Genomic DNA, 22465 nt, shown 5'->3' on the forward strand with positions numbered 1-22465 from the left:
AGGTAGAGAGGTAGAGACGTAGAGGTAGAGAGGAAGAGGTAGAGGTAGAGACGTAGAGGGGAAGAGACGTAGAGGTAGAGAGGTAGCGGTAGAGAGGTAGAAACGTAGCGGTAGAGACGTAGCGGTAGACGTAGAGGTAGAGACGTAGAGGTAGAGACGTAGCGGTAGAGACGTAGCGGTAGAGACGTAGCGGTAGAGACGTAGCGGTAGAGACGTAGCGGTAGAGACGTAGCGGTAGAGACGTAGCGGTAGAGAGGAAGAGAAGTAGAAGTAGAGAGGAAGAGGTAGAGAGGTAGCGGTAGAGGTAGAGAGGTAGCGGTAGAGGTAGAGAGGTAGAGACGTAGAGGTAGAGAGGAAGAAACGTAGAGGTAGAGACGTAGAGGTAGAGACGTAGAGGTAGAGAGGTAGAGATAGTAGCGGTAGAGGTAGAGAGGTAGCGGTAGAGGTAGAGAGGTAGCGGTAGAGGTAGAGAGGTAGAGACGTAGAGGTAGAAAGGAAGAAACGTAGAGGTAGAGACGTAGAGGTAGAGGGGAAGAGACGTAGAGGTAGAGAGGTAGCGGTAGAGAGGTGGAGGTAGAGACGTAGCGGTAGAGAGGAAGAGAAGTAGAAGTAGAGAGGAAGAGGTAGAGAGGTAGCGGTAGAGGTAGAGAGGTAGCGGTAGAGAGGTAGAGACGTAGAGGTAGAGAGGTAGAGACGTAGAGGTAGAGAGGTAGAGATGTTAGCGGTAGAGGTAGAGAGGTAGCGGTAGAGGTAGAGAGGTAGCGGTAGAGGTAGAGAGGTAGAGGTAGAGAGGAAGAAACGTAGAGGTAGAGACGTAGAGGTAGAGACGTAGAGGTAGAGGGGAAGAGACGTAGAGGTAAAGAGGTAGAGAAGTAGCGGTAGAGAGGTAGAGGTAGACGTAGAGGTAGAGACGTAGAGGTAGAGAGGTAGAGGTAGAGACGTAGCGGTAGAGACGTAGCGGTAGAGACGTAGCGGTAGAGACGTAGCGGTAGAGACGTAGCGGTAGAGACGTAGCGGTAGAGAGGAAGAGAAGTAGAAGTAGAGAGGAAGAGGTAGAGAGGTAGCGGTAGAGGTAGAGAGGTAGCGGTAGAGGTAGAGAGGTAGAGACGTAGAGGTAGAGAGGAAGAAACGTAGAGGTAGAGACGTAGAGGTAGAGACGTAGAGGTAGAGAGGTAGAGACGTAGAGGTAGAGAGGTAGAGATAGTAGCGGTAGAGGTAGAGAGGTAGCGGTAGAGGTAGAGAGGTAGCGGTAGAGGTAGAGAGGTAGAGACGTAGAGGTAGAGAGGAAGAAACGTAGAGGTAGAGACGTAGAGGTAGAGGGGAAGAGACGTAGAGGTAGAGAGGTAGCGGTAGAGAGGTGGAGGTAGAGACGTAGCGATAGAGACGTAGCGGTAGAGACGTAGCGGTAGAGACGTAGCGGTAGAGAGGAAGAGAAGTAGAAGTAGAGAGGAAGAGGTAGAGAGGTAGCGGTAGAGGTAGAGAGGTAGCGGTAGAGAGGTAGAGACGTAGAGGTAGAGAGGTAGAGACGTAGAGGTAGAGAGGTAGAGATGTTAGCGGTAGAGGTAGAGAGGTAGCGGTAGAGGTAGAGAGGTAGCGGTAGAGGTAGAGAGGTAGAGGTAGAGAGGAAGAAACGTAGAGGTAGAGACGTAGAGGTAGAGACGTAGAGGTAGAGGGGAAGAGACGTAGAGGTAAAGAGGTAGAGAAGTAACGGTAGAGAGGTAGAGGTAGAGACGTCGCATTAGAGACGTAGCGGTAGAGACGTAGCGGTAGAGACGTAGCATTAGAGAGGAAGAGAAGTAGAGAGGAAGAGAAGTAGAGAGGAAGAGGTAGAGACGTAGAAGTAGAGACGTAGAAGTAGAGAGGTAGAGGTAGAGAGGTAGCGGTAGAGGTAGAGACGTAGAGGTAAAGAGGTAGAGACGTAGAGATAGAGAGGTAGAGGGGAAGAGACGTAGAGGTAAAGAGATAGAGACGTAGCGGTAGAAAGGAAGAGAAGTAGAGGTAGAGACGTAGCGGTAAAGAGGTAGAGACGTAGAGGTAGAGGGGAAGAGACGTAGAGGTAAAGAGGTAGAGACGTAGAGGTAGAGAGGTAGAGGGGAAGAGACGTAGAGGAAGAAACGTAGAGGTAAAGAGGTAGAGACGTAGAGGTAGAGAGGTAGAGGGGAAGAGACGTAGAGGTAAAGAGATAGAGACGTAGCGGTAGAAAGGAAGAGAAGTAGAGGTAGAGAGGTAGCGGTAGAGAGGTAGCGGTAGAGAGGTAGAGACGTAGCATTAGAGACGTAACGGTAGAGACGTAGCGGTAGAGACGTAGCGGTAGAGACGTAGCGGTAGAGACGTCGCATTAGAGAGGAAGAGAAGTAGAGAGGAAGAGAAGTAGAGAGGAAGAGAAGTAGAGACGTAGAAGTAGAGACGTAGAGGTAGAGAGGTAGAGGTAGCGACGTAGGGGTAAAGAGGTAGAGACGTAGAAGTAGAGACGTAGAGGTAGAGAGGTAGATAGGTAGTGGTAGAGGTAGAGGGGAAGAGACGTAGACATAGAGAGGAAGAGACGTAGAGGAAGAAACGTAGAGGTAGAGAGGTAGCGGTAGAGGTAAAGAGGTAGAGACGTAGAGGTAAAGAGGTAGAGACGTAGAGGTAGAGCGGTAGAGACGTAGAGGTAAAGAGGTAGAGACGTAGAGAGGAAGAGACGTAGAGGTAAAGAGGTAGAGACGTAGAGAGGAAGAGACGTAGAGGTAAAGAGGTAGAGACGTAGCGGTAGAGACGTAGCGGTAGAGACGTAGCGGTAGAGACGTAGCGGTAGAGACGTAGCGGTAGAGACGTAGCGGTAGAGACGTAGCGGTAGAGAGGAAGAGAAGTAGAAGTAGAGAGGAAGAGGTAGAGAGGTAGCGGTAGAGGTAGAGAGGTAGCGGTAGAGGTAGAGAGGTAGAGACGTAGAGGTAGAGAGGAAGAAACGTAGAGGTAGAGATGTAGAGGTAGAGACGTAGAGGTAGAGAGGTAGAGATAGTAGCGGTAGAGGTAGAGAGGTAGCGGTAGAGGTAGAGAGGTAGCGGTAGAGGTAGAGAGGTAGAGACGTAGAGGTAGAAAGGAAGAAACGTAGAGGTAGAGACGTAGAGGTAGAGGGGAAGAGACGTAGAGGTAGAGAGGTAGCGGTAGAGAGGTGGAGGTAGAGACGTAGCGGTAGAGAGGAAGAGAAGTAGAAGTAGAGAGGAAGAGGTAGAGAGGTAGCGGTAGAGGTAGAGAGGTAGCGGTAGAGAGGTAGAGACGTAGAGGTAGAGAGGTAGAGACGTAGAGGTAGAGAGGTAGAGATGTTAGCGGTAGAGGTAGAGAGGTAGCGGTAGAGGTAGAGAGGTAGCGGTAGAGGTAGAGAGGTAGAGGTAGAGAGGAAGAAACGTAGAGGTAGAGACGTAGAGGTAGAGACGTAGAGGTAGAGACGTAGAGGTAGAGGGGAAGAGACGTAGAGGTAAAGAGGTAGAGAAGTAGCGGTAGAGAGGTAGAGGTAGACGTAGAGGTAGAGACGTAGAGGTAGAGAGGTAGAGGTAGAGACGTAGCGGTAGAGACGTAGCGGTAGAGACGTAGCGGTAGAGACGTAGCGGTAGAGACGTAGCGGTAGAGACGTAGCGGTAGAGAGGAAGAGAAGTAGAAGTAGAGAGGAAGAGGTAGAGAGGTAGCGGTAGAGGTAGAGAGGTAGCGGTAGAGGTAGAGAGGTAGAGACGTAGAGGTAGAGAGGAAGAAACGTAGAGGTAGAGACGTAGAGGTAGAGACGTAGAGGTAGAGAGGTAGAGACGTAGAGGTAGAGAGGTAGAGATAGTAGCGGTAGAGGTAGAGAGGTAGCGGTAGAGGTAGAGAGGTAGCGGTAGAGGTAGAGAGGTAGAGACGTAGAGGTAGAGAGGAAGAAACGTAGAGGTAGAGACGTAGAGGTAGAGGGGAAGAGACGTAGAGGTAGAGAGGTAGCGGTAGAGAGGTGGAGGTAGAGACGTAGCGATAGAGACGTAGCGGTAGAGACGTAGCGGTAGAGACGTAGCGGTAGAGAGGAAGAGAAGTAGAAGTAGAGAGGAAGAGGTAGAGAGGTAGCGGTAGAGGTAGAGAGGTAGCGGTAGAGAGGTAGAGACGTAGAGGTAGAGAGGTAGAGACGTAGAGGTAGAGAGGTAGAGATGTTAGCGGTAGAGGTAGAGAGGTAGCGGTAGAGGTAGAGAGGTAGCGGTAGAGGTAGAGAGGTAGAGGTAGAGAGGAAGAAACGTAGAGGTAGAGACGTAGAGGTAGAGACGTAGAGGTAGAGGGGAAGAGACGTAGAGGTAAAGAGGTAGAGAAGTAACGGTAGAGAGGTAGAGGTAGAGACGTCGCATTAGAGACGTAGCGGTAGAGACGTAGCGGTAGAGACGTAGCATTAGAGAGGAAGAGAAGTAGAGAGGAAGAGAAGTAGAGAGGAAGAGGTAGAGACGTAGAAGTAGAGACGTAGAAGTAGAGAGGTAGAGGTAGAGAGGTAGCGGTAGAGGTAGAGACGTAGAGGTAAAGAGGTAGAGACGTAGAGATAGAGAGGTAGAGGGGAAGAGACGTAGAGGTAAAGAGATAGAGACGTAGCGGTAGAAAGGAAGAGAAGTAGAGGTAGAGACGTAGCGGTAAAGAGGTAGAGACGTAGAGGTAGAGGGGAAGAGACGTAGAGGTAAAGAGGTAGAGACGTAGAGGTAGAGAGGTAGAGGGGAAGAGACGTAGAGGAAGAAACGTAGAGGTAAAGAGGTAGAGACGTAGAGGTAGAGAGGTAGAGGGGAAGAGACGTAGAGGTAAAGAGATAGAGACGTAGCGGTAGAAAGGAAGAGAAGTAGAGGTAGAGAGGTAGCGGTAGAGAGGTAGCGGTAGAGAGGTAGAGACGTAGCATTAGAGACGTAACGGTAGAGACGTAGCGGTAGAGACGTAGCGGTAGAGACGTAGCGGTAGAGACGTCGCATTAGAGAGGAAGAGAAGTAGAGAGGAAGAGAAGTAGAGAGGAAGAGAAGTAGAGACGTAGAAGTAGAGACGTAGAGGTAGAGAGGTAGAGGTAGCGACGTAGGGGTAAAGAGGTAGAGACGTAGAGGTAGAGGGGAAGAGACGTAGACATAGAGAGGAAGAGAAGTAGAGGTAGAGACGTAGAGGGGAAGAGACGTAGAGGTAAAGAGGTAGAGACGTAGAGGTAGAGACGTAGCGGTAGAGACGTAGCGGTAGAGACGTAGCGGTAGAGACGTCGCATTAGAGAGGAAGAGAAGTAGAGAGGAAGAGAAGTAGAGAGGAAGAGGTAGAGACGTAGAAGTAGAGACGTAGAGGTAGAGAGGTAGAGAGGTAGCGGTAGAGGTAGAGGTAGAGGTAGAGACGTAGAGGTAAAGAGGTAGAGACGTAGAGGTAGAGGGGAAGAGACGTAGACATAGAGAGGAAGAGACGTAGAGGAAGAAACGTAGAGGTAGAGAGGTAGCGGTAGAGGTAAAGAGGTAGAGACGTAGAGGTAAAGAGGTAGAGACGTAGAGGTAGAGCGGTAGAGACGTAGAGGTAGAGAGGTGTAGAGGTAGAGGGGTAGAGGGGTAGAGACGTAGAGGTAGAGAGGAAGAGACGTAGAGGTAAAGAGGTAGAGACGTAGAGGTAAAGAGGTAGAGACGTAGCGGTAGAGACGTAGCGGTAGAGAGGAAGAGAAGTAGAGGAAGAGAAGTAGAGGTAGAGACGTAGAGGTAGAGACGTAGCATTAGAGACGTAGCGGTAGAGAGGAAGAGAAGTAGAGGTAGAGACGTAGAAGTAGAGACGTAGCGGTAGAGACGTAGCGGTAGAGACGTAGCGGTAGAGAGGAAGAGGTAGAGACCTAGAAGTAGAGAGGAAGAGGTAGAGAACTGGAAGTAGAGAGGAAGAAACGTAGAGGTAGAGGGGAAGAGAAGTAGACATAGAGAGGAAGAGACGTAGCGGTAGAGAGGTAGCGGTAGAGAGGTAGCGGTAGAGAGGTAGAGACGTAGGGGTAGAGACGTAGCGGTAGAGACGTAGCGGTAGAGACGTAGCGGTAGAGACGTAGCGGTAGAGACGTAGCGGTAGAGACGTAGCGGTAGAGACGTAGCGGTAGAGACGTCGCATTAGAGAGGAAGAGAAGTAGAGAGGAAGAGAAGTAGAGAGGAAGAGAAGTAGAGAGGAAGAGGTAGAGACGTAGAAGTAGAGACGTAGAGGTAGAGAGGTAGCGGTAGAGGTAGAGGTAGAGACGTAGAGGTAAAGAGGTAGAGACGTAGAGGTAGAGGGGAAGAGACGTAGAGGTAGAGAGGAAGAGACGTAGAGGAAGAAACGTAGAGGTAAAGAGGTAGAGACGTAGAGGTAGAAACGTAGAGGTAAAGAGGTAGAGACGTAGAGGTAAAGAGGTGTAGAGGTAGAGGGGTAGAGGGGTAGAGACGTAGAGGTAAAGAGGTAGAGACGTAGAGGTAGAGAGGAAGAGACGTAGAGGTAAAGAGGTAGAGACGTAGAGGTAAAGAGGTAGAGACGTAGCATTAGAGACGTAGCGGTAGAGACGTAGCGGTAGAGACGTAGCGGTAGAGAGGAAGAGAAGTAGAGGTAGAGACGTAGCGGTAGAGACGTAGCGGTAGAGAGGAAGAGAAGTAGAGGTAGAGGTAGAGAGGTAGAGACGTAGAAGTAGAGACGTAGAAGTAGAGACGTAGCGGTAGAGACGTAGCGGTAGAGACGTAGCGGTAGAGACGTAGCGGTAGAGAGGAAGAGAAGTAGAGGAAGAGAAGTAGAGGTAGAGACAAAGAGGTAGAGAGGTAGCATTAGAGACGTAGAGGTAGAGAGGAAGAGGTAGAGACCTAGAAGTAGAGAGGAAGAAACGTAGAGGTAGAGGGGAAGAGACGTAGCATTAGAGACGTAGCGGTAGAGAGGAAGAGAAGTAGACAGAGAGGAAGAGACTTAGCGGTAGAGAGGTAGCGGTAGAGAGGTAGCGGTAGAGAGGTAGAGAGGTAGAGACGTAGCGGTAGAGACGTAGCGGTAGAGACGTAGCGGTAGAGACGTAGCGGTAGAGAAGTAGCGGTAGAGACGTAGCGGTAGAGACGTAGCGGTAGAGACGTAGCGGTAGAGACGTAGCGGTAGAGAGGTAGCGGTAGAGAGGTAGCGGTAGAGACGTAACGGTAGAGACGTAGCGGTAGAGACGTAGCGGTAGAGACGTAGCGGTAGAGACGTAGCGGTAGAGACGTCGCATTAGAGAGGAAGAGAAGTAGAGAGGAAGAGAAGTAGAGAGGAAGAGAAGTAGAGACGTAGAAGTAGAGACGTAGAGGTAGAGAGGTAGAGGTAGCGACGTAGGGGTAAAGAGGTAGAGACGTAGAGGTAGAGGGGAAGAGACGTAGACATAGAGAGGAAGAGAAGTAGAGGTAGAGACGTAGAGGGGAAGAGACGTAGAGGTAAAGAGGTAGAGACGTAGAGGTAGAGACGTAGCGGTAGAGACGTAGCGGTAGAGACGTAGCGGTAGAGACGTAGCGGTAGAGACGTAGCGGTAGAGACGTCGCATTAGAGAGGAAGAGAAGTAGAGAGGAAGAGAAGTAGAGAGGAAGAGAAGTAGAGACGTAGAAGTAGAGACGTAGAGGTAGAGAGGTAGAGGTAGCGACGTAGGGGTAAAGAGGTAGAGACGTAGAGGTAGAGGGGAAGAGACGTAGACATAGAGAGGAAGAGAAGTAGAGGTAGAGACGTAGAGGGGAAGAGACGTAGAGGTAAAGAGGTAGAGACGTAGAGGTAGAGAGGTAGAGGTAGAGAGGAAGAGAAGTAGAGGTAGAGAGGTAGAGACGTAGAGGTAGAGAGGAAGAGAAGTAGAGGTAGAGACGTAGAGGGGAAGAGACGTAGAGGTAGAGAGGTAGAGAAGTAGAGGTAGAGAGGTAGAGACGTAGAGGTAGAGAGGAAGAGGTAGAGGTAGAGACGTAGAGGGGAAGAGACGTAGAGGTAGAGAGGTAGAGAAGTAGAGGTAGAGAGGTAGAGACGTAGAGGTAGAGAGGAAGAGAAGTAGAGGTAGAGACGTAGAGGGGAAGAGACGTAGAGGTAGAGAGGTAGCGGTAGAGACGTAGCGGTAGACGTAGAGGTAGAGACGTAGAGGTAGAGACGTAGCGGTAGAGACGTAGCGGTAGAGACGTAGCGGTAGAGACGTAGCGGTAGAGACGTAGCGGTAGAGACGTAGCGGTAGAGACGTAGCGGTAGAGACGTAGCGGTAGAGACGTAGCGGTAGAGACGTAGCGGTAGAGAGGAAGAGAAGTAGAAGTAGAGAGGAAGAGGTAGAGAGGTAGCGGTAGAGGTAGAGAGGTAGCGGTAGAGGTAGAGAGGTAGCGGTAGAGAGGTAGAAACGTAGCGGTAGAGACGTAGCGGTAGACGTAGAGGTAGAGACGTAGAGGTAGAGAGGTAGAGGTAGAGACGTAGCGGTAGAGACGTAGCGGTAGAGACGTAGCGGTAGAGACGTAGCGGTAGAGACGTAGCGGTAGAGACGTAGCGGTAGAGACGTAGCGGTAGAGACGTAGCGGTAGAGAGGAAGAGAAGTAGAAGTAGAGAGGAAGAGGTAGAGAGGTAGCGGTAGAGGTAGAGAGGTAGCGGTAGAGGTAGAGAGGTAGAGACGTAGAGGTAGAGAGGAAGAAACGTAGAGGTAGAGACGTAGAGGTAGAGACGTAGAGGTAGAGAGGTAGAGATAGTAGCGGTAGAGGTAGAGAGGTAGCGGTAGAGGTAGAGAGGTAGCGGTAGAGGTAGAGAGGTAGAGACGTAGAGGTAGAGAGGAAGAAACGTAGAGGTAGAGACGTAGAGGTAGAGGGGAAGAGACGTAGAGGTAGAGAGGTAGCGGTAGAGAGGTGGAGGTAGAGACGTAGCGGTAGAGACGTAGCGGTAGAGACGTAGCGGTAGAGAGGAAGAGAAGTAGAAGTAGAGAGGAAGAGGTAGAGAGGTAGCGGTAGAGGTAGAGAGGTAGCGGTAGAGAGGTAGAGACGTAGAGGTAGAGAGGTAGAGACGTAGAGGTAGAGAGGTAGAGATGTTAGCGGTAGAGGTAGAGAGGTAGCGGTAGAGGTAGAGAGGTAGCGGTAGAGGTAGAGAGGTAGAGGTAGAGAGGAAGAAACGTAGAGGTAGAGACGTAGAGGTAGAGACGTAGAGGTAGAGGGGAAGAGACGTAGAGGTAAAGAGGTAGAGAAGTAGCGGTAGAGAGGTAGAGGTAGACGTAGAGGTAGAGACGTAGAGGTAGAGAGGTAGAGGTAGAGACGTAGCGGTAGAGACGTAGCGGTAGAGACGTAGCGGTAGAGACGTAGCGGTAGAGACGTAGCGGTAGAGACGTAGCGGTAGAGACGTAGCGGTAGAGAGGAAGAGAAGTAGAAGTAGAGAGGAAGAGGTAGAGAGGTAGCGGTAGAGGTAGAGAGGTAGCGGTAGAGGTAGAGAGGTAGAGACGTAGAGGTAGAGAGGAAGAAACGTAGAGGTAGAGACGTAGAGGTAGAGACGTAGAGGTAGAGAGGTAGAGACGTAGAGGTAGAGAGGTAGAGATAGTAGCGGTAGAGGTAGAGAGGTAGCGGTAGAGGTAGAGAGGTAGCGGTAGAGGTAGAGAGGTAGAGACGTAGAGGTAGAGAGGAAGAAACGTAGAGGTAGAGACGTAGAGGTAGAGGGGAAGAGACGTAGAGGTAGAGAGGTAGCGGTAGAGAGGTGGAGGTAGAGACGTAGCGGTAGAGACGTAGCGGTAGAGACGTAGCGGTAGAGAGGAAGAGAAGTAGAAGTAGAGAGGAAGAGGTAGAGAGGTAGCGGTAGAGGTAGAGAGGTAGCGGTAGAGAGGTAGAGACGTAGAGGTAGAGAGGTAGAGACGTAGAGGTAGAGAGGTAGAGATGTTAGCGGTAGAGGTAGAGAGGTAGCGGTAGAGGTAGAGAGGTAGCGGTAGAGGTAGAGAGGTAGAGGTAGAGAGGAAGAAACGTAGAGGTAGAGACGTAGAGGTAGAGACGTAGAGGTAGAGGGGAAGAGACGTAGAGGTAAAGAGGTAGAGAAGTAGCGGTAGAGAGGTAGAGGTAGAGACGTCGCATTAGAGACGTAGCGGTAGAGACGTAGCGGTAGAGACGTAGCATTAGAGAGGAAGAGAAGTAGAGAGGAAGAGAAGTAGAGAGGAAGAGGTAGAGACAGAAGTAGAGACGTAGAAGTAGAGAGGTAGAGGTAGAGAGGTAGCGGTAGAGGTAGAGACGTAGAGGTAAAGAGGTAGAGACGTAGAGATAGAGAGGTAGAGGGGAAGAGACGTAGAGGTAAAGAGGTAGAGACGTAGAGGTAGAGAGGTAGAGGGGAAGAGACGTAGAGGAAGAAACGTAGAGGTAAAGAGGTAGAGACGTAGAGGTAGAGAGGTAGAGGGGAAGAGACGTAGAGGTAAAGAGATAGAGACGTAGCGGTAGAAAGGAAGAGAAGTAGAGGTAGAGACGTAGCGGTAAAGAGGTAGAGACATAGAGGTAGAGGGGAAGAGACGTAGAGGTAAAGAGGTAGAGACGTAGCGGTAGAAAGGAAGAGAAGTAGAGGTAGAGACGTAGAGGTAGAGGGGAAGAGACGTAGAGGTAGAGGGGTAGAGACGTAGAGGTAGAGAGGTAGAGACGTAGAGGTAAAGAGGTAGAGACGTAGAGGTAAAGAGGTAGAGACGTAGAGGTAAAGAGGTAGAGACGTAGAGGTAAAGAGGTAGAGACGTAGAGGTAAAGAGGTAGAGACGTAGAGGTAAAGAGGTAGAGACGTAGAGGTAAAGAGGTAGAGACGTAGAGGTAAAGAGGTAGATACGTAAAGAGGTAGAGACGTAGAGGTAAAGGTAGAGACGTAGCGGTAGAGAGGTAGAGACGTCGCATTAGAGACGTAGCGGTAGAGACGTAGCGGTAGAGACGTAGAAGTAGAGACGTAGAGGTAGAGAGGTAGATAGGTAGTGGTAGAGGTAGAGGGGAAGAGACGTAGACATAGAGAGGAAGAGACGTAGAGGAAGAAACGTAGAGGTAGAGAGGTAGCGGTAGAGGTAAAGAGGTAGAGACGTAGAGGTAAAGAGGTAGAGACGTAGAGGTAGAGCGGTAGAGACGTAGAGGTAAAGAGGTAGAGACGTAGAGAGGAAGAGACGTAGAGGTAAAGAGGTAGAGACGTAGAGAGGAAGAGACGTAGAGGTAAAGAGGTAGAGACGTAGCGGTAGAGACGTAGCGGTAGAGACGTAGCGGTAGAGACGTAGCGGTAGAGACGTAGCGGTAGAGACGTAGCGGTAGAGAGGAAGAGAAGTAGAGGTAGAGACGTAGCGGTAGAGACGTAGCGGTAGAGAGGAAGAGAAGTAGAGGAAGAGAAGTAGAGGTAGAGACGTAGAGGTAGAGAGGTAGAGACGTAGCGGTAGAGACGTGGCGGTACAGAGGAAGAGAAGTAGAAGTAGAGAGGAAGAGGTAGAGACGTAGAAGTAGAGAGGTAGAGACGTAGAGGTAGAGACGTAGAGGTAGAGACGTAGAGGTAGAGGGGAAGAGACGTAGAGGTAAAGAGGTAGAGAAGTAGCGGTAGAGAGGTAGCGGTAGAGAGGAAGAGAAGTAGAGGAAGAGAAGTAGAGGTAGAGACGTAGAGGTAGAGAGGTAGAGACGTAGCGGTAGAGACGTGGCGGTACAGAGGAAGAGAAGTAGAAGTAGAGAGGAAGAGGTAGAGACGTAGAAGTAGAGAGGTAGAGACGTAGAGGTAGAGACGTAGAGGTAGAGACGTAGAGGAAGAGAAGTAGAGGTAGAGACGTAGCGGTAGAGACGTAGCGGTAGAGAGGAAGAGAAGTAGAGGAAGAGAAGTAGAGGTAGAGACGTAGAGGTAGAGAGGTAGAGACGTAGCGGTAGAGACGTGGCGGTACAGAGGAAGAGAAGTAGAAGTAGAGAGGAAGAGGTAGAGACGTAGAAGTAGAGAGGTAGAGACGTAGAGGTAGAGACGTAGAGGTAGAGACGTAGAGGTAGAGACGTAGAGGTAGAGACGTAGAGGTAGAGACGTAGCGGTAGAGACGTAGCGGTAGAGACGTAGCGGTAGAGACGTAGCGGTAGAGACGTAGAGACGTAGCGGTAGAGAGGTAGAGACGTAGCGGTAGAGAGGAAGAGACGTAGAGGTAGAGAGGTAGAGACGTAGAGGTAGAGAGGAAGAGACGTAGAGACGTAGAGGTAGAGAGGAAGAGACGTAGAGGAAGAGAGGAAGAGACGTAGAGACGTAGAGGTAGAGAGGAAGACATACATTTAGAGGTAGCGACGTAGAGACGTAGAGGTAGAGGAAAAGACGTTGAGGCAGAGAGAGAGAGCGGGGAGAGGCAGAGAGAGAGCGGGTAGAGGCAGAGAGAGAGCGGGGAGAGGCAGAGAGAGAGCGGGGAGAGGCAGAGAGAGAGCGCGGAGAGGCAGAGAGAGAGCGGGGAGGAATACTGACCTGCTGGAGGAACATCTGGAGGTGTTCCTGGCTGAGGATCATGCTGGAGCCCTGGTGGCCCGTGAAGAGCACCCTGCTCCCGGGGCTGTGCTGCTGGGCTAGGTGGGGGACCAGTGTGGTGGACACAGATAAGGACGGAGAGGAGGAGGGGACAGACATGGCCATGGAGACAGAGGGCCCAGCCTGCATAGAGAGGATGGAGGAGGGCTGAGGGGCTTGTCCAGGGTGGGCTGCCTGGTCTGTAGAACTCCCCCCAGGCTGGCCCTGTGCAATGGCAGCAGCCCCACCCACCCCGCTGCTGGGAACGCCCCCTGGCTGTGGCTGCAGAGCGGGCTGCAGGCTGACAGCAGGACTCAACCCTTCTACCTGGCTCAGCATGGCCAGGGAGTTGTGCAAGGGCATGCCCTGGATCACTGTGTGGGCCTGGTGGCCCGTGACTGGGTGGCTCTGGCTCTGGGAGAGGGTGACAGGCATCTGGAAGAGCTGATGTCCCACCCCCATCTGGCCCGGCTGCAGCTGGATGTGGCCCTGGAGCAGAGGGTGGCCCTGAGAAGTCAGCACCTGGCCCAGGTTGATGTTCTGGTGCTGAGCCAGGATCTGGTTGGCTATCAGCTGGCCCCCAGGCCCCCGGGAGGTGATGATGTGGCCCCCAGGGTGCTGCGTGAGGATCTGACCCCCAGCTAGCTGCTGTGGCAGGAGGAACTGGTGGTTCTGCCCCCCCAGCATGATGCTGCCAGGCTGGTTGAGCAGGTGGACACTGAGTGCTTTCCCAGAGGGGTGGTGGGCTGTCTGTTGTTTGAACAGAGCCTGTTGGGGAAGCCCTGCCTGGGAGGTCAGGACCACATTGGCGCCAGGCTTGCCTGTCAGGAAGGCTACATTCTGGGCAGCGGAGACAGGGACCTGAGCCCCAAGAGCCTTGTTGGCATCATTCTGGAGGGTGTGGGGCTGGGCCTGCTGCTGCTTGAACAGTTTGGGCTGGTTGGCTGCGCCCCCCTGGGGGGGTTTGGGCTGGATGGGGGTCGGAGTTCGCTGGATGATCAGGTTCTGCCCCTGTTGACCCAAGCTTCCAGCAGCAGTTATGGTGCTACCGTTAATGTTAGTGCCCAACGCCGGGCCGTTTAAAACTGGAGATCCCAGAGTAGCTTTGCCCCCTTGGATCAGAAGTCCCCCTCCCAGTCCGCCCTGCCCACCTGCCCCCTGTGCCTCGGGGCCAGGCTGGTGCAGCTGGTATCCTCCCATACTCTTGGCCAGGATGGGCTGTCCTGATTGGTTCATAGTCATCACAGTGGGCTGGCCCATCACCTGTATCTGTCCCAGTCCCAGGTGTCCTGACTGACAGCCGTTAGGTAGAGCCTGGAGGGAGGCGATTGGCTGAAGGGTAACGTTACCCAGGCCTGCCACCTGCTGAATGAAAGGCTGCATACTGATGGTCTGGGCCTTGTTCATGACCTGGGGCCCAAACTCCAGGCCCTGTTGGGCCAGCACCGAGCCCAGCATGTCAGCTGTGGACTGGGGAGGGGTGGCGGAGGAGCCTGGAGCTTCAGGGAAGATGGAGAGCCCCACCCCCACAGCGGTCCCTCCAGACCCAGTCAGGCTGTCTGTACAGGGCAGGGTCTGGACCACCTGAGTCAGACCTGGCATGGTGAGGTCGAAGGAGCCCAGGTCCAGCTCTGCCTCGGCCTCCTGCAGGCTCTGCTCTGTAATGTTAGCCTCCGCCAGGCTCTGCTGCAGGATGTCACATGGCTCCATGGTGTTGCTACTGCTACCGCCCGGCGACCCGCCCAGGATGACATCATCTTCCAGGAAGTCCAGGTCCACACTGACACGGGGCAAGACTGGCTGCTCATTGGACAGCAGCTGGACTGGGGGCAGGACCTCTGGAATGTGGCACTATGAAAGAAGAGGGAGAAGGTCTGTGATGGAAGATGAAAAGAAGAGAGAAGGACTGATAGAGGACGAGAAGAGAAAAGGAGGACGAGAAGAGAAAAGGAGGACGAGAAGAGAAAAGGAGGACGAGAAGAGAAAAGGAGGACGAGAAGAGAAAAGGAGGACGAGAAGAGAAAAGGAGGACGAGAAGAGAACGAAGAGAAAAGGAGGACGAAGAGAAAAGGAGGACGAAGAGAAAAGGAGGACGAAGAGAAAAGGAGGACGAGAAGAGAAAAGGAGGACGAGAAGAGAAAAGGAGGACGAGAAGAGAAAAGGAGGACGTGAAGAGAAAAGGAGGACGTGAAGAGAAAAGGAGGACGTGAAGAGAAAAGGAGGACGAGAAGAGAAAAGGAGGACGAGAAGAGAAAAGGAGGACGAGAAGAGAAAAGGAGGACGAAGAGAAAAGGAGGACGAGAAGAGAAAAGGAGGACGAGAAGAGAAAAGGAGGACGAGAAGAGAAAAGGTCTGACGGAGAACGAGAAGAGAAAGGAGGACGAGAAGAGAAAAGGAGGATGAGAAGAGAAAAGGAGGACGAGAAGAGAAAAGGAGGACGAGAAGAGAAAAGGAGGACGAGAAGAGAAAAGGAGGACGAGAAGAGAAAAGGAGGACGAGAAGAGAAAAGGAGGACGAGAAGAGGGAGAAGGTCTGATGCGGACGAGAAGAGAGAAGATCTGTGAGGACGAGAAGAAGAGAGAAGGTCTGGTGGAGAACGAGAAGAGAAAAGGTCTGGTGGAGAACGAGAAGAGAAAAGGTCTGACGGAGGACGAGAAGAGAAAAGGAGGACGAAGAGAAAAGGAGGACGCGAAGAGAAAAGGAGGACGCGAAGAGAAAAGGAGGACGCGAAGAGAAAGAGGACGCGAAGAGAAAGAGGACGCGAAGAGAAAAAGGAGGACGAGAAGAGAAAGAGGACGAGAAGAGAAAGAGGACGAGAAGAGAAAAGGAGGACGAGAAGAGAAAAGGAGGACGAGAAGAGAAAAGGAGGACGAGAAGAGAAAAGGTCTGACGGAGGACGAGAAGAGGGAGAAAGTCTGATGCGGACGAGGAGAAGAGAAGGTCTGGTGGAGAACGAGAAGAGGGAGAAGGTCTGGTGGAGAACGAGAAGAGAGGTCTAAAGAGGACAAGAAGAAGAGAGAAGGTCTAATGACGAGGAGAATGGAGAAAGTCTGTAATGAGGACGAGGAGAAGAGAGAAGGTCTTAATGAGGACAGAGAGAAGGTCTGTAATGAGGATGAGAAGTGAGAAGGTCTGATGGGGACAAGAACAGGAGGGAGAAGGTCTGATGAGGACGAGGAGAAGAGGGAGTCTGTGATGGAGGTCAAGAAGAAAAGGGATGAGGAGTAGAGTAGAGAAGGAAGGGGTTGACACATGCTTCAAATCGTGGAGATGTTGACCAGACAGGCCTTCCTAGACCACTATAGTGTTAGGCCTCTCAGCCAGTGGGAGGGAAGTGTGATATGACATGATGGGAGAGAATGCATGCTACATGAACATGTATGAATGGAGACAGGAGGGTCAGAGGTTAGAGGTTAGAGGGCCTTCACTCACCCCAGCACCCGAGAAGAAAGAGCTGGAGGGATCGCTCGAGCCATCCAATAGGTCGCCAGTGTCCAGCTAGACAGACAGAACGACAGACAAAGCCAGGACAGAGGGGAAACAGAACGACAGACAAACAGGCCGGAGGGAGACGCACCCCACAAGGATAGAGAGACAGAGAGCGAGAGAGGCGGGCAGACAAAGAGCGAGAGAGGCGGGCAGACAGAGAGCGAGAGAGGCGGGCAGACAGAGAGCGAGAGAGGCGGGCAGACAGAGAGCGAGAGAGGCGGGCAGACAGAGAGCGAGAGAGGCGGGCAGACAGAGAGCGAGAGAGGCGGGCAGACAGAGAGCGAGAGAGGCAGGCAGACAGAGAGCGAGAGAGGCGGGCAGACCCACCAGTGACCCAAGATTGAGGAGGGGCAGCAAAAGTGGTTTAGAGGTGAGAGGGACAGAAAGCAAGGAACAAACAGAATCAAAAGAGGGCTTGCGTTAGATTAGTAGTGGTCATTGTGGATTAATAAAGTGAAAAGGCACAGTTGAAATCCTAAAGATCCCTCACGTATACTTCCCCCACGTATACTTCCCCCACGTATACTTCCCCCATAAAGCAAGAAACCACAAGCAGCAGCAAAGCCCATTGAAACAGAAACACACACATCCCTTTAGATAAGTGCACGAGATGTGTGCAGTAGCCGGTGAACTTGAACTAAGATGGTCACTTTGTCTCCATGCTCAACAGAAGTAGAGGTTATCTGGTGCCAGTAAGTCAACCGCGTCCGTCCTCGGTGCGTCAGGTCAACCGCGTCCGTCCTCGGTGCGTCAGGTCAACCGCGTCCGTCCTCGGTGCGTCAGGTCAACCGCGTCCGTCCTCGGTGCGTCAGGTCAACCGCGTCCGTCCTCGGTGCGTCAGGTCAACCGCGTCCGTCCTCGGTGCGTCAGGTCAACCGCGTCCGTCCTCGGTGCGTCAGGTCAACCGCGTCCGTCCTCGGTGCGTCAGGTCAACCGCGTCCGTCCTCGGTGCGTCAGGTCAACCGCGTCCGTCCTCGGTGCGTCAGGTCAACCGCGTCCGTCCTCGGTGCGTCAGGTCAACCGCGTCCGTCCTCGGTGCGTCAGGTCAACCGCGTCCGTCCTCGGTGCGTCAGGTCAACCGCGTCCGTCCTCGGTGCGTCAGGTCAACCGCGTCCGTCCTCGGTGCGTCAGGTCAACCGCGTCCGTCCTCGGTGCGTCAGGTCAACCGCATCCGTCCTCGGTGCGTCAGGTCAACCGCATCCGTCCTCAGTGCGTCAGGTCAACCGCGTCCGTCCTCGGTGCGTCAGGTCAACCGCGTCCGTCCTCGGTGCGTCAGGTCAACCGCGTCCGTCCTCGGTGCGTCAGGTCAACCGCGTCCGTCCTCGGTGCGTCAGGTCAACCGCGTCCGTCCTCGGTGCGTCAGGTCAACCGCGTCCGTCCTCGGTGCGTCAGGTCAACCGCGTCCGTCCTCGGTGCGTCAGGTCAACCGCGTCCGTCCTCGGTGCGTCAGGTCAACCGCGTCCGTCCTCGGTGCGTCAGGTCAACCGCGTCCGTCCTCGGTGCGTCAGGTCAACCGCGTCCGTCCTCGGTGCGTCAGGTCAACCGCGTCCGTCCTCAGTGCGTCAGGTCAACCGCGTCCGTCCTCAGTGCGTCAGGTCAACCGCGTCCGTCCTCGGTGCGTCAGGTCAACCGCGTCCGTCCTCAGTGCGTCAGGTCAACCGCGTCCGTCCTCAGTGCGTCAGGTCAACCGCGTCCGTCCTCAGTGCGTCAAGTCAACTGCTATGAAATAATCCAGGTAACTCCTCAGCTTGGCAAGTACAATAGATGCATTCCAACCATCCTTGCAGTTAAATAGCAGCCACTTACATGGGTGTCTAATCCATGAAGAAAATCGTTGAGTGCTTCTGGGTCACTGTGAAGAGAGGAACATTGGTCAGACAATGAGGTCACATCCACATTGCCTTCAGAAAGTATTCATTCCACTTGACTTATTCCACATGTTGTTGTGTTACAAGCTGATTTACATAAGTATTCACACCCCTGAGTCAATACATGTAGAATCATCTTTGATTACAGCTGGGAGTTGTTCTGAGTACGTCTCTAAGAGTTTACCACACCTGGACTGTACAATACTTAATTCACATTTGACATTTCAGTCATTTAACAGACGCTCTTAACCAGAGCAACTTACAGGAGCAATTAGGGTGAAATGCCTTGCTCGAGGGCAAATTTTCTCACCTAGTCTGCTCAGGGATTCAACCAGCGACCTTAAGTTTACTGGCCCAATCCTCTTATCTGGGCGGCTAGACTACCTGCCGCACAGATATTCCCATTATTATAGTTTCCTCAAGCTGTCAAATTGGTTGCTGATCATTGCTAGAGAATAATTTATGTATTGGCATAGATTTTCAAGCAGAATTCTGTCCAAACTAACTCAGCCACTCAGGAACATTCACTGTCTTCTTGGTAAGAAACTCCAGTGTAGATTCGGCCTTGTGTTTTAGGTTATTGTCCTGCTGAAAGGTGAATTCATCTCCCAGTGTCTGGGGGAAAGCAGACAACCAGGTTTTCCTCTAGGATTTTGCTGTGCTTAGCTCCATTCTGTTTCTTTACAATCATAACGATAACATGCTTGAAACTATGGTCGTCACAATTTGTATTCGGGACAAAAAGTGAACTGCTTTGCCACATATTTTGCAGTATTGCTTTAGTGCCTTGTTGCAAAAAGGATGCATGTTTTGGAATATTGTATTTTCTGTGCAGGCTTCCTTTTTTTCACTCTAGTCGATTAAGTGAGTGTTGTGGAGTAACTACAATGTTGTTGATCCAGCCTCAGATTTCTATCACAGCCGTTAAACTCTAACTCCGTAACCATTGGCCTCATGGTTAAATCCCTGAGTGGTTTCCTTACTCTCTGGCAACTGAGTTAAGAAGAACGCCTGTACCTTTGCAGTGACTGGGTGTAGCTAGGTCTTTTTATTTTGTCTAAATTTGCACTAAGAATGGCATAATCAAGTTAGTTACACCATCCGAAGTGTAATTAATAACTTCACCATACTCAAAGGGATATTCAATGTCTGCTATTTTTTAGGTGCCCTTCTTTGTGAGGCATTGGAAAACCTCCCTAGACTTTGTGGTTGAATATGTGTTTGAAATTCCTTGCTCGACTGAGGGAACTTACAGATAATTCTGTGTGGAGTACAGAGATGAGGTAGTCATTCAAAAATCATGTTAAACAATATTATTGCACACCGAGTGAGTCCATGCAATGTATTATGTGAAGTAAGCAAATGTTTACTCCTGATCTTATTTAGGCCGTAACAAAGGGGTTGAATACTAATTGACTCGACATTTCCGCTTTTCATTTTTTATTAATTTGTAAAAATAAAAACAATTCCACTTTGACAAGATAGTAGTGTGTGTAGTCCAATGACACAACATATCAATTGAATCCATTGTAAAAATGAAGGGTCTAACAACAAAATGTGGAAAAGGTCAAGGGGTGTGAATACTGTCTGAAGTCAGTGTATTACCCTGTCCCAGTATCCACACTTGCATATATATATTTATTTATTTTAACTAGGCAAGTCAGTTAAGAACAAATTCTTATTTACAATGACAGCCTACTGGGGAATGGTGGGTTTACTGCCTCGTTCAGGGACAGAAGGGCAGATTCTTACCTTGTCCGCTCGGGGATTTGATCCGAACCACCTTTCGGTGTGAACCAATGTCTTGGCCAGGTATACTAGATGGTGTGTATTGTGGATATTAGAACATAATCAGTACTTTGAAGAGGATATGAACTCACCAAATGACATCTAGCAGGCACCTGCCATCTTCATCGTCCATGTCAACTGAAAACACATTAACATCCCCAACAATATTTAGTTCATTACATCAATCATTATGGTGTATATGGGACACAAAGATTCTATCAACTATAAACACACACTATCAACTATCTATATAGCTAGATTTAAGCACCAGCTTTCAGAGCAGCTCACAGATCACTGCACCTGTACATTGCCCATCTGTACATAGCCCATCCAACTACCTCATCCCCATACTGTATTTATTTAATTATTTATCTTGCTCCTTTGCACCCCAGTATCTCTACTTGCACATTCATCTTCTGCACATCAATCACTCCAATATTTAATTGGTATATTGTAATTACTTCGCCACCATTGCCTATTTACTGCCTTACCTCCCTTATCTTACCTCATTTGCAAACATTGTATATAGACTTTTTGTACTGTATGTTTGTTTTACTCCATGTAACTGTGTTGTTGTGTGTCGAAATGCTTCGCTTTATTCTTGGCCAGGTCACAGTTGTAAATGAGAACTTGTACTCAACTAGCCTACCTGGTTAAATAAAATTGAAATAAAAAATGTGAAAATAAAAATGTCTATATATAACTATCAACCATACATACACACTATCAACTATACAGTTGAAGTCGGAAGTTTACATACACATTAGCGAAATACGTTTAAACATTCACAATTTCTGACAATTAATCCCAGTAACAATTCCCTGTCTTAGGTCAGTTAGGATCACCACTTTATTTTAAGAATGTGGAATGTCAGAATAATAGTAGAGAGAATGATATATTTCATATTTTATTTATTTCATCACATTCCTAGTGGGTCATAAGATTTCATACTCAATTAGTATTTGGTAACATTGCCTTTAAAATTGGGTGAATTATGGTCCATTCCTCCTGACAGAGCTGGTGTAAACGAGTCAGGTTTGTAGGCCTCCTTGCTCGCACACGCTTTTTCATTTCCGCCCACACATTTTTTTATAGGATTGAGGTCAGGGCTTTGTGATGGCCTCTCCAATACCTTGACTTCGTTGTCCTTAAGCCATAACTTTGGAAGTATGCTTGGGGTCATTGTCCATTTGGAAGACCAATTTGCAACCAAGCTTTAACTTCCTGACTGATGTCTTGAGATGTTGCTTCAATATATCCACATAATTTTCCTACCTCATGATGCCATCTATTTTGTGAAGTGCACCAGTTCCTCCTGCAGCAAAGCACCCCCACAACATGATGCTGCCACCCCCGTTCTTCATGGTTGGGATGGTGTTCTTCGGTTTGCAAGCCTGCCCCTTTTTCCTCCAAACATAACGATGGTCATTATGGCCAAACAGTTCTATTTTTGTTTCATCAGACCAGAGGATATTTCTCCAAAAAGTACAATCTTTGTCCCCATGTGAAGTTGCAAACTGTAGTCTGGCTTTCATTTTTTTCTCTACTATTATTCTGACGTTTCACATTCTTAAAATAAAGTGGTGATCCTAACTAACCTGAGAGAGGGAATTTTGACTAGGATGAAATGTCAGAAATAGTTTAAAACTGGGGTGTATGTAAACTTCCAACTTCAACTGTACATACATGTATGTATGTATACACACACACACACACACACACACAACTATACACACTACTGATCAACATTTTTGGGTCACTTAGAAATGTCCTTGTTTGTGAAAGAAAAGGTAATTTTCTGTCCCTTAAAATGACATCAAATTGATCAGAAATACAGTTTAGACATTGTTAATGTTGTAAATTACTATTGTAGCTGGAAAGAGCTGATTTTTTATGGAATATCTACATACCCGTACATAGACCCATTATCAACAACCATCACTCCTGTGTTCCAATGGCACGTTGTGTTAGCTAATCCAAGTTTATCAATTTAAAAGGCTAATTGATCATTAGAAAACCATGTGGAAGTAAACTTGGAGTCACGCGATGACATGGTGTGTGGTCCTCCCACTACGACACGGGAAACCATGCAGTTTATTAAGCCACACATTAAATAAGTTATGATGAACTTCACAGGGTGGTGAAACTGCACTGGGATCTCTGTTACAATAAATATCGAGGGTCTTATTCTACTGAAATCTCTCTCTTATCCACAATCTGTAGACTTGCCTTTTGAGCACTATAGACATTATCCAACATGTTACTGGGCCCACCCATAAAACAGCCATACTCTGGACCTGGTTATTACCAAGGGGCTTTCTACTGGACCCACCCATAAAACAGCCATACTCTGGACCTGGTTATCACCCAGGGGCTTTCTACTGGGCAGACCTGGTTATTACCCAGGGGCTTTCTACTGGGCAGACCTGGTTATTACCCAGGGGCTTTCTACTGGGCAGACCTGGTTATTACCCAGGGGCTTTCTATTGACATATCCTCTATTGATGATGTTGCTTTATACTACCTTGTTGCCCACAGCACAGGGTAATAAAGAATGCATTATTAAGAAACACTATCAGACCTCTGAAGTTGCTACAGATTTTATTAAGTGTATGAACAATACTCCACCACCTATTCTGCCTTCCTCTTGTGATGATTTAGTTGATAACTTTAATAGTAAATTAAGGGCAACCATTGATGCCATAACTCCAGTCAAATTGACAGAGGACCGATCCAAATGGAGAGTCCCTGGGATGACTGAGGAAATTAACCAATTAAAGAGAAAATGCAGAAAGGCAGAGCAGAAATGGAGAAAGTCCATTATGATCATTTTGAGAGCAACTTAGCATACAGTACCAGTCAAAAGTTTGGACACCTTCAAGGGTTTTTCTTTATTTTTACTATTTTCTACATTGTAGAATAATAGTGAAGAC

The 22465-nt window shown here is 49.8% G+C and overlaps 1 protein-coding gene across 4 annotated transcripts in view; it reads right to left on the bottom strand.

Moving 5' to 3' along the window:
* The window catches only part of LOC110508135 (BRD4-interacting chromatin-remodeling complex-associated protein), a 69563-nt gene that overhangs the window by 38352 nt on the left and 8746 nt on the right, over positions 1-22465 (bottom strand). For 3 of the 4 annotated variants that reach the window (XM_036964623.1, XM_036964624.1, XM_036964621.1), the window contains exons 2-5: positions 19625-19670; positions 17683-17728; positions 15820-15885; positions 12349-14238 (exon numbers count right to left, since the gene is read on the bottom strand). In XM_036964623.1, coding sequence (XP_036820518.1) covers positions 12349-14238; positions 15820-15885; positions 17683-17728; positions 19625-19665 — 2043 coding nt within the window. In that variant the 5' untranslated portion in view covers positions 19666-19670. The remainder of the gene's footprint in view (positions 1-12348; positions 14239-15819; positions 15886-17682; positions 17729-19624; positions 19671-22465) is intronic. The other variant, XM_036964622.1, reaches the window with a different exon arrangement.

The sequence above is a fragment of the Oncorhynchus mykiss genome, chromosome 27, assembly GCF_013265735.2.
Source record: "Oncorhynchus mykiss isolate Arlee chromosome 27, USDA_OmykA_1.1, whole genome shotgun sequence".
Taxonomy (NCBI): Eukaryota; Metazoa; Chordata; class Actinopteri; order Salmoniformes; family Salmonidae; genus Oncorhynchus; species Oncorhynchus mykiss.